This window comes from Vulpes lagopus, chromosome 9 (assembly GCF_018345385.1).
Source record: "Vulpes lagopus strain Blue_001 chromosome 9, ASM1834538v1, whole genome shotgun sequence".
In the NCBI taxonomy this organism is placed as follows: domain Eukaryota; kingdom Metazoa; phylum Chordata; class Mammalia; order Carnivora; family Canidae; genus Vulpes; species Vulpes lagopus.
In genome coordinates this window covers 54,115,439-54,128,977 of record NC_054832.1, presented here as the reverse complement: position 1 = coordinate 54,128,977, position 13,539 = coordinate 54,115,439, and the positions used below count along the sequence as shown (strand labels likewise).

The window sequence follows — 13,539 nt, the reverse complement described above, 5'->3', positions numbered from 1 at the left end:
CCCCTCAGCGTCGGGCCAATGGGAGCTCGGGATGTTAGCGGGTGGGAGGTGCGGCCGGGTTGCTACAGCCGGAGCTGGGCGGTGGCGGCGGCGGCGGTGGCGGCGGCGGGAGGGATCTCGCGGAGCCGGAGGCGGTGGCGCAATGGAGGGACTGGAAGGTGAGGCGGTGAAGGGGTGAGGGCCGGGCGGCTAGCGCGGGCGTGGGCCCGGGAGAGCGGGCCCGGGGAGGCGAGGGCTGGTCCGAAGCGGCGGGCGCAGCCGCTCCCCCGGAGGCCCGGCCGGCCGCAGCCGCAGCCCCGACGCCGTGCGGCGCAGCGTCCCCAGGCTGCCCGCCTCGGGCGGTCCTCCGCTGGGGTCCCCCACGCGCGCCGGAGACTCCCTTGGGCACCTGCCTGCGGGCCCCTTCCTACCATCTTCTCGTCTTGCCTGACTCCTGAGCGCCCTTTCGGTGATCGCTCTCCGGCCAGATTTATTTTCCTTGCAAACGGACCGTTCATTAATGTGCATGGCCTCCCTCCTGGGCCAGCCTGTGTTTCCAGCCTCCAGCTCCTGACACCTCCCTTGGCCCGTTTCCCTAGGAAACCGTCTTTCTGTTTGTACCGCATCTTCTGTGGGAGGGATGCCAAGAGCATCTCCCAAGGAAGAGTCACCGGCCAGCTTTAGGGGCTGGGGACAATAGACTCACAGAAGGATTTGAGGGCTCCTTAATGAGGACTCTGTAAGGAAGACCCGGCATTGAGTCCTTATCTTTGAGTTGATCCTTGTGCTGTAACCATGACTCCAGATTTTGCTTTGTTCTCTATTCTTTCACTTCTCTATTATTTTTGTCCGTTCTGTCCTCCGTACTATATAGCCTTTACCTAAAAACAACAAAGGAAAGAGAACCGGCACGGGCAACCACAGTTTCAAGATTATTTTTTCAAATTGTGGTTGGCCCTCCTGGTGGAAGAATAAGCTTGCAGAATTGAAAGATAGTATCGCCTTGATTTAGCTCTTCGCGCCCCCCCCTCCTATTTTACATAGATTCAGGTGGAATTAAAAATAAACAGAGGTATGGAGCCCTGTTTATTTAATGTTGTATGCCAGAGAGCAAATTATTTCAGGTTGTGTTATGAAGTGAAAAGTAATGACCGGTAAGTTTTTGCAGTTACCTAAGCATACCAACCCCCCCCCCCCAAAAAAAAAACCCCAGATGTAACGATGAGTATGATCGTTTTTCAGGGTTTTACTCTCATAGTAAACAGCTTGAGAATGGTAGATAAGAGTTCTGATAATGTTCCATTTGTGGGCAGCTGCAGTTTACTGTGAGGAGTGAAGGTCCGGAGTGAAGGCCCTGACCATCTAATGTATTTCAGGGAGATTAAGTTTCCGCGAAATAGGAATTGTAATGATCACTCTCCTTACTTTCAAGATACTATTTTTAAAAAATATTTTATTATTTATTTATTTATGAGAGACACAGAGAGAGAGAGAGAGAGAGAGAGAGAGAGGCAGAGACACAGGCAGAGGGAGAAGCAGGCCCCATGCAGGGAACCTGACGTGGGACTCGATCCTGGGTCTCCAGGATCATGCCCTGGGCAGAAGGCAGGCGCTAAACTGCTGAGCCACCCAGGGTTCCCCCAAGATACTATCTTTTTAGAATACTCCAGGAGACACCTTTTGCTTTTAATAAACTTAAAAATACATGGTGGTCTTGTAACATAGTGGGTAGGATTGTGGGTTCTGGAATTCTTATGAAGTTATTGTAACACAGAAAATGCTTCAAAACAACTTTTCTACCGATTTTTATTTTATTTAACGTTTGTAATTAAAGCAAAGATCTTCATCTTTTTTTTTTTCCACTTATGTATGCCAAGCCCCTAAAATAGCCTGACACAGAGTAGGTACTTAATAAATATTTGTTGCTAGATGAATGACTGTGTCCATGATGGGCACCATTCTAGGCCCTGGAGACATAGCAAAAAATAAAAAGCCAAAGCCCTGCTCTCATTGAGTCTATGTTTTAGTGAACCTTATATTTTAGCAGTACTGTGACATTACTATTGAAATCTTACGGGATCCCTGGGTGGCGCAGCGGTTTAGCGCCTGCCTTTGGCCCAGGGCACGATCCTGGAGACCCAGGATCGAATCCCACATCGGGCTCCTGGTGTATGGAGCCTGCTTCTCCCTCTCCCTGTGTCTCTGCCTCTCTCTCTCTCTCTGTGTGACTATCATAAATAAATAAAAATTAAAAAAAAAAAAGAAATCTTACTAAGAATGCTTTTAAAATATAATGACTTATTTGAGTACTAGCATAATATTCAATTACATGGATGAAAAAATACATGTATTCCGATGGAATATGATGTTATGAGAGGCATGTTTTATGTGCTCAGCTTATGATGTGTTTCGGTAAACCATACATGTTCCTTACTTTTTGGGTTTTTTTTTGTTTTTGTTTTTGTTTTTTTAACAAAATGAGTTACGATCATTAACTCTAATGTGTTTAGTTCTAATTAGGTTAAAATATATGAAATTGGTTTTTTTTTTTGTACAGCAAAACAATTGAATATTAGTAATTTCAAGTGGCTTAAACTAAAGCTCTGCGAGTTTTTGTTGAAGTTAGAACAATTCCTCAGCTATAAAAGCTAGAGCTATTAACTACCAATCTACCTGAACTATGTCAAGATTAAATGATGATGTCACATTTATAAAGCATTCAGCGAAGTGCCTCCACGTAGGAGGCCTCTTCAGTACTTGTTTATTGGATGGGTAAACTCATAGGAAATGTGTGAGGAACTTAGGAGTGATTCAGTTTAAGTAAAACAGCATGCTCAGAAGGGATTGTGGGCAATCACTAGTTGGCTATAGTAGCAGGATAGACTGGAGAAAGAAGAGACTGGAAATACATATATGGGATGAGGATTTGAACTAGGGTACAAACAGTGGGAATTAAAAAAGGGAGGATAGATTTAGAAGATATTTCTGAGATAGAGAGGTGAGATATGACTGTTGGATGTGAGAGAGGAAAAGGAATCAAAGATGAAGGCCTGTCTAGCTGTGTCTAAGAGGTCATAATTAATATTTTTAACCAAGAAGGAAGACCAAGTGTGGGAGAAGAGGCAATGAGTTTGGCTTTAGAAATGTGTTTGTACAGGTTGAGGACTATCTAGTAGAAACGTCTCATGGCTACTTGTGAATGTTTATGTAGTTTTGAGCTTAGTAGTCATAACATGTAAGTGACAGCAAGTGGATGCATTCACCTAGGAAAGTTGTATGTAATAAAATGAGGGATAAAGCTTTGGGAGGAATTGATAGTTTAGGGGTTGAGCGGGAAAGGAAATTGGAGTGGGAAGAAGTCTGTAAAGAGGTTTAAAAATTATCAAGAAAGGAAAGTGGTAAGAAACTAATATTTATTGAGTAGTGAATATGTGCCAGAAAAAAGCCTGTTGCGTCAGGTATTACTGGAGGTATAAGTACTAACCAGCTCAAACCCTGCTTAGCTTCTGAGATCTGAAAAACTTGGGCTTAAGTGAGGAGAAATATCATTGAAGCCAAGAGAGAAAACACTTTAAAGATGGGAGAGATTGACCAGTAGTGCCTTATGCTATAGAAAGGTCCAGTAGGATGAATATTCAAAAGAGGACTTTGGATTTGGCAATTATTAATACTATTATGATTACTATTATTATTATTATTATTATTATTATTTGAAAGTAATACCCTGAGATCATGTCATATGCTTTCCCAGCTGAGCCAGGCAGGCACCTCTGCATTTGGCAGTTAGATTCATGGTGGTTTCTCTCTTAAGAGTCTTAAGGTCTCCACTCTAAAAATCTCATTAAAGACACTTTCCCTGATCCTACCCACTTCCCAGACATGCTTACACATAACACTATGACTGACCTCTCTCTCCTTACTCTTCTGTATTTTTTCTACATTGTGCTTATCATCTCCTGACATTTTCTATATTTTGTCTTTATTTTTTCCATGTTAGAAGAGTAGAAGCTCTGTAAGATCATCACTGTTTGCTTACCTCATAGAACAGTTCCTATCTCATGCTAGGTGCTCAACAAATACTTGTAGAATCAACAAATTGATCTATTTTAATGTAGTGTTTAGGCCTGATAAAGTTTGCCTTAGGTTCAGGTAGGGAGAGAAAGGGAGGTAGAGGAGCTAGTCAGTAAATGTAAGCCAGTGTTTCGAAAAAAATGTGCTTCAGGACATTGGTCCTAAATATCTCCTAGGGTCAGAAAGGCTCTCTGTTAGGGAAATAATAGTATACTAAATCTCTTTTATTAAGACTAAGTAAGTTCTGCTCTATAAAAACTCATCTAAAAAAAAAACTCATCTGTATAATCTAGCATATGCCAACTATGTGACCTTGGAGCAAGGGATTTGAGGGTGATTGGTCAAAGTGGAAATGACTAGTCAGGTTCAGACTGAGTAGGAAGGGAAGTGAAACCAGGAATGAGTTATCAAGAAAATGCCAATCACTCTGAGATCAAGAAGGTGATTTGAAGAGAACTAGAAGGTAGAAGTGTGTGGTTAAAGAGGGCGTTTGGGTATTTTAAGAGTCTAGAGGGGGACCGTTTACTAAATTATTTTAACAGTCATTTTTGCTGAACTGGAGTGATGGACTGAAAAGGAATGGAGGGTGAAGGCTATGTGTTGAGTGGGTGAGGTGTGAATGTTGAAATCTAGGATGAGCTTCAAGAGGAAAATCTTGTGAGATTAATTATTAGAGATTATAGACCTGAAAATTACTAGACTTTGAAAAGGATTGTTGGAAGAGAGTGGTATAACAGATGTTGTATTCCTTCAAAAGGAAAGTTTGTTCTAAAGGTTAGATTCAGATGAGCAGTGACCAGTGGTGAAGAAATGGACATGTTACAAAGGCCAGAACAGTTCTTAATTTCTAAGATTTCTTTTCTTTTGAAAACGTTCTTTCCTATTTCTTTAATTTTAGAATGGCATAACTATTTAAATAGCATATTATTTTACATCTATATGTGATATATATAGGTGTATATATGTATTTAATAGTATTACATAAAGATACCATTTCAAGCCTTATGGTACAGGTTTTGAAGGTGCTAAATGGAGTAATGCATAACAGAATCAACATTGTGTGGGAGATAAATTTCATAAGGAGAAGTTAGCTTCTTGAGAGTTTTCGAATATTAAGAGTACTTTATTTACTTGATTTTGTCCATTTATTTGAGTGCTTCTTTCAACAGTGTTTATTCTCTGCTACATTAGTCAACACCCCTCTGCGTATTATCTCTACTATATTTTTATAAGCCTCAAAATTTGCTAGCTTTTGCCACACAAAAGAGATTAGTGGAGTTTGCTTGGATCCGCTGGATAGTAGTATTTTCTTATTTCATTGGTTCTAAAGCATTTTCATTTATAACATCTCAGATGATCCCTTACATTTTAAGGTAGATTGAGCAGATAATATCCTCATTAAACAAATGTTAAACTGAAGTTATTTATATGATCAGTCATACATTTTCTTCTAAGTCATGTAGTGAAGATTCTTCCAACAAGGAAAGGGGCATCATGTTCTTTGCTCTAGTTCCTTATTCTCAGTTCTGTATGTAGACAAATGGAAGTGGTTTTTCTCAACATTCTACATGCTACCTGAAGCATTCATTCCACCATCTGCAGTTTAATCATCCTTAAATATGAACAAATTTTTGTTTAATTTAATACCATTAAAAGAGATGTGTTACCATCCATGAACTTGTTTTAAGGTAGATTTTAGTAAGTATAGTATATTTATTATAATTTATTAGAGATAGAAGGGGACCATATAGGCCTTTTAACCTAACTTCCTTCCAAATTTTATATAAGAGGAAGCTGAACCTTAGTAAGGTTGAATATTTTGCCCAGGGAGTCATAATTCTGTGTGATAGAGTTGAGACTTATCAGACAAATTCCAGTGCCTTTTTTGCTCTCATGTCTTTTAATGAATACCATTACAACAAAATGTAGCTTTGTGACTCTGAACCTAAGCTGCTTATCATGCATAACCTGTTGGTACAGGGGGGTGTTGATGCTGACATACATGTGCATGTTATATTTTGTGAATTATAGGGCTGTGCTGTATAACCAGATAATATAAGAGGGAGGAAATTATACATTTATATCTTTATTTATTTTGAATAAAGCAATGGCTTACTTTTTTTTCTTTTTTGAGATAATTATTCTTCAGTACTCTCTCTTTAATGCTGTTTTTTCATTTTTCTACCTTTTAGTAATAAGGATTTCCTTTTCCTTTAAAGACAATTGGAACATATTTGATAACTTGTAGGAATTAATGCCAGGAATTATATTTTATTATATGCTGGTATTGTAGTTGCTATAACATTAAAAATGGGAAATAATTTGGTTCTTAGATATAGTGAAGAAGTAAATTATGTAGACTGTTCGCTTTATAAGAATAATGATTGTGTTATTCCGCCCTTGTGTTACTATTACTTTATATGTGCTTGGCAAGTGGTAAGTGCCCAACTAGGTACTCACATTATTTTATGGGTTGAAAATATTTTTCTCAATAGTGAATTTTTATAAAATTTTGCTTTGTCATTTATTTAACTGAAATATACTTTTAAGTGAGTAAAATAGGTAATACTTTTTAACATTCTGTACTGATGAATTTTTAAATCATTGCTTAGAATTTAAGGGAATATAGGAAAGCTATAAATAAGCGAACTTAATAGATGATGTATCATGTGGTATCCTTTGACCATCATGAAGACATTCTTTTTTTTTATAAATTTATTTTTTTATTGGTGTTCAATTTGCCAACATATAGAATAACACCCAGTGCTCATCCTATCAAGTGCCCCCCCCAGTGCCCGTCACCCAGTCACCCCCACCCCCCGCCCACCTCCCTTTCTACCACCCCTAGTTCGTTTCCCAGAGTTAGGAGTCTCTCATGTTCTGTCTCCCTTTCTGATATTTCCCACTCATTTTTTCATGAAGACATTCTTATCTTAATGTACATAACAGACTATCCAGCAACTGCCTCAACTTTTTAGATAGTGCAATTAAGTCTGTAAATGAGGTTGCTCTCCTTAAGTAACCTACCCTCTGGTATTGGAGAAGAACAAATCAGGGAAATCTTAGCTTTGCTTTGTAGTATTCACTGCGTAATTGCCACTGTAGAGACATTGCTTCCATCTAAGATGGCAGATAGTCACTATCATTAAAAGAGGGTAGTGGAGTATTAAGAGAATGAGAGAACAAAACAGTTTTTCTGTTACTGTTTGATTGTATTCCCATCCATGTCTATTTTGATTCTTGAACTCACTAAACACTTTGGGACAAATTATTTGAAGTTGTAATTGTACTTTTCTCATGAGTTTCTTTAGATTATTAATTTTTTTAAAAGATTTTATTTATTCATTCATGAGAATACACAGAGAGAGGCAGAGACACAGGCAGAGGGAGAAGCAGGCTCCATGCAGGGAGCCCCACCTAGGACTCCATCCTGGGGTCTCCAGGATCACACCCTGAGCTGTAGGCGGTGCTAAACCGCTGAGCCACCTGGGCTGCCCCTTTAGATTATTTCTAAAACAAAGTGGCTTTCTATTTGTCTTTCATGTGATAAAGGAATTTTAACAGTAAAATAATCAGCAGAAAATATGTTTAAGGTATAGGTTCAAATATCATTTTTAGAAAATTACAGGTATGGAAATTTTATCTTTTTTTGATAATTGGCTAGATAATAAAATGACAAAATGACTCAGCTATGTAGAATTCCGAAGAATGTAGTTGTTTCTTTTAAAGCAATTTAGTTACAAAATGTGTTGTATGAAAATATGTAACAGATTTTTAAGTTTTGATTAAGTTTCACCTACTTGTCCCTTATTTAATGCACTATGCCACAGGACAGAATATATTACTTTGCCAGTCCATTGAATCCTCATATAATATTACCTGTGTAAAATAATAAACAAATCACATAATAACGGTAGCAAGCATAGTAACAAGGCGATTTTTTCTTTAAAGCATTATACTTCCTATTGTCTGTTTTTAAACAGAAAATGATAAAAAAAATAAAAAAATAAAAAAATAAACAGAAAATGATGTTTTTATCCTAGACTCCCTAGATCATCTCAGGAAGCCACCTCACTGATCACCAATGCTGTATCTTAATGCTTTGAAGATTAATAATATACAATATTAACATTAAGGTAAACTTGGTGTTTAAGGTTTGGTAATTTAAAGTAGAGAGAAGTTGTAAATTTAGAGATTATAATAAATTAGTTTGGTTAAAATGAAAGAAAACAAAATATTTCCAACAATATCAGCTTGGTGATTCTTAAATCATGACTTGAGTATTTGGCATGGCCTTTTTGACACCTGATAAATCTAAGTCTTGTGCCTATTTTAATCAGTAATATTGCTTATTCCAAAATTAAACAAGACATTTTCCACAAGAACTGACAACTTATATATGATGATATTAAAATTTGGAAGTTTTACAATTTAAGCAAAGAATTATTGATTAAATTCTCTTCTGTTTTAGAAAATGGAAGTGTTCAAGTGGGAGAATTGTTACCTTGCAAGATTTGTGGAAGAACATTCTTTCCAGTGGCATTAGTGAGTACCTTTTTCCTTTGGATTATAGTAGATCTGTAATTGTTCAATGTTTTAGGACAACTCTTATGGAAAGAACCTCTGTGGAATTACTTAAAGAGATACTGGCCAGTGTTCTTTTTTTTTTTTTTTTTTTCCAGTGTTCTTTTTCAAGAGTTATCAGTTCCAGCTGTGTTTCTAGAGTGGTCTCTTCAGAGTTAGATTGGTCTTCAACTTCTCTGTTAAAGTGTTTCTCTGTGGGAATATTAACAAAAACAAAACAAAAACTCTCAAAAATACATAATAATGTTTAAAGATAAGGAATGATTCGATGTCTAGAATTTGCTTTCAAGTACTTTGGAGGAAAAAGCTGGTATAGATGACAGGATTGCTTAGATTGTTGATAATCGTATTGATGAATAAATGGGACATTATTCTCTTAATTCTTATGTATATTTGAAATACTCTGAAGAAAAATTCTTTTCAATTGAAAGTGTACCTAAAATATATTATGCATTTTTTAGATGCTTTCATTTAGTAACACAAATAGAAGCACTTTTATTGATTTTAATATAAAATCGCCAACTAACTAGAAAATAAAGGGAAAAATGCATATCTATCTAAAATATTTTATGTTTTCTTTAAATATAAATATACATTTATTAATATTTTGTTGTAAAATAAAGACTTTTCTTTGAATATGAATTTGTTCGTTAGAGTTCTGCTACAATCTGGAATGTGTGTTATTTCTAGTTTGCTTCTTTAAAGCAAAGCAAGGATTTAATGATCTAAAGTGTCTATCGGACTATGGACTCCTTTTTTTTTTTAATGTTTATTTTTTATTTATTTATGATAGTCACACAGAGAGAGAGAGAGAGAGGCAGAGACATAGGCAGAGGGAGAAGCAGGCTCATGCACCGGGAGCCCAACGTGGGATTCGATCCTGGGTCTCCAGGATCGCGCCCTGGGCCAAAGGCAGGCACCAAACCGCTGCGCCACCCAGGGATCCCTATAGACTCCTTTTAAATAATGACAGCTTTTTTCATTTGTCCTTTAAAAACATCTTGCCTACACATAACTCTGATTTTTTTATTGTTTTTGTATCAACTCATTGTTTTTCAAACCATTTTCAAAGCATTCCACTCAGTTTACATAGGAAAGAAAATGCCTTCTTCTGCCCTTATTTATTTAATATTTAATCAAATAATGTAATCATTATACAACTACAGCTTATATAATACATCAGATTTGGGAACAAGCACTACATCCTTTTGATACATATAACTCAGTGTAAGAACAGACATCTATTAGAAAGTTGCCTATTAAAAAAAAAAGAAAGTTGCCTATTAGCCACACTTAATTTTTTTTCATATTGACAAGGTTTTTTATAGATATAATTTTAGTGCTTGTTTGTTAAAATGAAAACTAATAACATATGTAAAACAATTGATTTCTAATTGTGTATTGAAAATGTAAGAGATTCTATGATATCAAACCAACCAGTTTTGAGGTTTCCTCTTTTCTTAGATAAAGTTTAACAGTTGTAGCTTGTTCAGCGTTTATCAAAATACAAAAGAAAAAAGATGCACATAGTGCACTGATGTCATCCATTAACATGTTTTATTTGGGGAAGGGAGAATGCTTATTTATCCAGTAGGCTAATTGGAGATCAGTTAGGAGAGTGTCCACGGTAATGTCCTTAAAATGAATACATGAATGATTGAATGAATGAGTTGGCAGCCATATTTAAAAAACCTATAGAAGTGGAATGCTAGATAGTTCAAGAAAAATCAGGCTTAAAGGAAGGTAGAAAACTTGTTTCAGAAGAGAATAAAGTGGTTTGTGGAGGAAAGACACAAATCTGACATGCTCAATTATTTTGTTAATGTTGTGTTAACATACTACTGTTATGGTAATAACTTTAGTAAGCAAGCCTACTACTATTGTGTTGACTTTTGTAATCCTCACACTAATGTAGTCTTTGTTTGCATTCTTTTTCCAGTATCTGTTTTCATGTATTTAGTGATGACGAGAACACTTTTTTTTTTTTCCACTTAACTAGCTTTGACTTGGTTATATTATTTTCCTTATTCTTCCTAGTGTGAAAACTAGAATGTTCAATAATTCTTAATTAAATTTTGGAAGAGTATTTATCTTTCTTATTATATATAGAATTCATACTTCCTTGAGAAAGATAACTTATAGCGTACATTATATATACTTTTTAACAATTTTAAAGCACAATATGCCTTATTCAAGTATTATTATTTCATCTTCCAGTTTTTAAATTGGCTCAAATGTCAATGTGAAGTTTTGTAGAATACCCTTCTGTAGAAAAGAAAATGATATATTGCATTTCTTTATCTTAACAGAAAAAACATGGACCCATTTGCCAGAAAACTGCCACTAAAAAACGTAAGACTTTTGATTCAAGCAGACAAAGAGCTGAAGGAACTGATATTCCAACAGTAAAGCCTCTTAAACCTAGGGTAATTACATAGTTTTTTTAATAGTATGAACTTTGCTGCTGTGTATATTGAAAACAATTATAATTATGTGTTGTGAAAGATTGAAGAATAATGAGAATTCTGCTTTGTTTTCAGTTTAGAAATGATCAGAGGGCAGCCCGGGTGGCTCAGTGGTTTAGTGCCACCTTTGGTCCAGGGCGTGATCCTGGAGACCCGGGACTGAGTCCCACATTGGGCTCCCTGCATGGAGCCTGCTTCTCCCTCTGCCTGTGTCTCTGCCCCACCCCCCCCACCCGTGTGTGTCTTTCATGCATAAATAAAATCTTTTAAAAAAAATAGAAATGATTAGAAACTTGTTTATTTTAAACTTCTGCAAAGGAGAAGCCAAGCTACTGTCTCACAGCCTATTACAGTGAGGTTTTTGTGGCATTGGAGAGCCAATTGCTTAGCTATACGCTAGAAATAATTAAAAAGTCCTCACATATTTGTCCTAAGTTATTGTTAATTATTCAGACATAATTTAAGTGCAGTTTAAACTCTTAGTAGTATAGTCTCTGTATACAAAGGAAAGCTATATTTTACAGATATCCTTGCATAATAGATATTGATTATCTTGATTGATTATCAGTAATTGTGATCTTATGCTTTGTGGGGAAGTTTGATCAGTTACCCAGCTGTCCATGTATAGCCATTCTCAGTTTATTTTCTTTGAAGGCAGTGAATAGTGAATCTCCTTTAATAATCTCTCCTTAATACTACCTCTGATATGTTATGGTGCTAAGAATAATGCACATACATATTTTGTTGGACATAGTTTTAAAGAGTTAGTTCAGTAAAATAGTCAAAATTTGAGTACCTCACTGAATACGTTTTTGAAATAAAACCCTGCTTCAGCGATAATAACTTCTCCCAGTGCTACCAGAAAACATTTCCCTATGGGGCAGTTAATTTTATTAATAAAATCATTTTATAATAGGAAAGTCGAATGTTCATCTTTTCCAGTCTATGACTGTTTAAGTGAAGGATGGTAAAATTTGAATAATGTACATAAACCATTATTTGATATTTTTCTTAGTATACCTGCCAGACATACGATTATATTGGCTTCTATCAGCTAAGAGATGAACTATTGGCATTTGTAGAGACAGTATAATATAGTGGGTATGAAAACAAAAACTGGCTCAAGAGTCAGACTGCCTGGATTTAACCCTTGCTCTGTTACTTACCATGTTGTATTGGGTTAAGTTACTTAATCTATACATCTCTTTATTTGTAAAATGGTGATAGTAAGGGTAGTATCTCTCTTATAGGGTTCTTAGGAGGATTACATTGAGTTTATCCATGGTGATCTCTCAATAAAAAATATCCTATTTTTGTTAAAGATTTATTTATTTATTGGAGGGAGAGCATGTGCAAGTGGGGATTAGGAGCAGAAGGAGAGAGAATCTCAGACATACTCTGTGCTGAGTGTAGAGCATGATATGAGGCTTGATCCCACAACCCTGAGGTCATGACCTGAGCTGAAATTAGCAGTTGGATGCTTACTGAACCATCCAGGTGCCCCATGCTATTTCTTTTTAAGGGAGAAGGGTTCCAATAGTGAAAAAAACTAATCTTCAGTTAAAAGCAAAGTAAAAACCATTGCTTACATTAAGTAGTTTAATTTCTTGGTACTTAAGAAGTGTGGTTCATTGAACAGTAATATCAGCACTATTTGGGAACTCGTTAGAAATGCGGAATCTCAGATCCCACCCAGAAATACTGAATTAGAATTTGCATTTTAACAAAATCCTTGAGCGAGTCAAATGCACATTAAAATTTATAAAGGGGCAGCCCCGGTGGCTCAGCAGTTTGGTGCCACCTTCTGCCCAGGACCTGATCCTGGAGACCAGGGATCGAGTCCAGGAGCTGCAATGAGCCTAGCTGAAATTAGACAAAGACCAGGAAGGAGAAAGTAGAGAGAAAAGGCACAGAGAGTTGAAGGGACCTAATGGCAGAAGCTCTCTAAAAGCACTACTGAAAACAAAATACTCTTTTTGAAGGTAAGGGGCCTGTCTACAGGGCTAGGTCCTTTTTCTCTTTCTTTCTTTCTTTTTTTTTTTTGGAAATGGTTAGTGTGGTTACTGAAGAAAGCATGGCTGGCAGTAGTAGCCTTCCTGGACCCACACTGTTTTAGAGAAGCATGAAAGATGTGTCTGCTTTATAATCACAGAGAGACCTATTTTCTTCTGTATCTGGTACAACAGAGAAGTGACCTAGCTGTGGGTTTGTGTAGCTTGGAAGGGGATTGTGGACCTCTCCTCCCCAGAACCTCTTGTAAATAGCTGCACCAGGAAAATCTAATTCATTCAATGATGAGGAATAAAAAACCATTAACTTAGCTTTGACACGAGGGTGCTGTGAGAAGAAGGGAGGATGAGAGCAGGAAAACTTAACAGTAGATGAGTTATATTCATGGAACAGGTGAATGTTGTGATCAGACCTTTCACCATAAAATAAG

At 36.7% G+C, this 13,539-nt stretch overlaps 2 protein-coding genes across 3 annotated transcripts in view; one reads left to right on the top strand and one right to left on the bottom strand.

Annotated features, from left to right (window-relative positions):
• Window positions 1–58: 58 nt before the first annotated feature.
• The window catches only part of ZC2HC1A (zinc finger C2HC-type containing 1A), a 48,148-nt gene continuing 34,667 nt past the window's right edge, over window positions 59–13,539 (top strand). For both annotated transcript variants that reach the window (XM_041769004.1, XM_041769005.1), the window contains exons 1-3: window positions 59–158; window positions 8,522–8,595; window positions 10,944–11,060. In XM_041769004.1, coding sequence (XP_041624938.1) covers window positions 143–158; window positions 8,522–8,595; window positions 10,944–11,060 — 207 coding nt within the window. In that variant the 5' untranslated portion in view covers window positions 59–142. The remainder of the gene's footprint in view (window positions 159–8,521; window positions 8,596–10,943; window positions 11,061–13,539) is intronic.
• The window catches only part of IL7 (interleukin 7), a 99,772-nt gene continuing 94,836 nt past the window's right edge, over window positions 8,604–13,539 (bottom strand). The window contains exon 5 of the mRNA XM_041769007.1: window positions 8,604–8,826. Coding sequence (XP_041624941.1) covers window positions 8,770–8,826 — 57 coding nt within the window. The 3' untranslated portion in view covers window positions 8,604–8,769. The remainder of the gene's footprint in view (window positions 8,827–13,539) is intronic.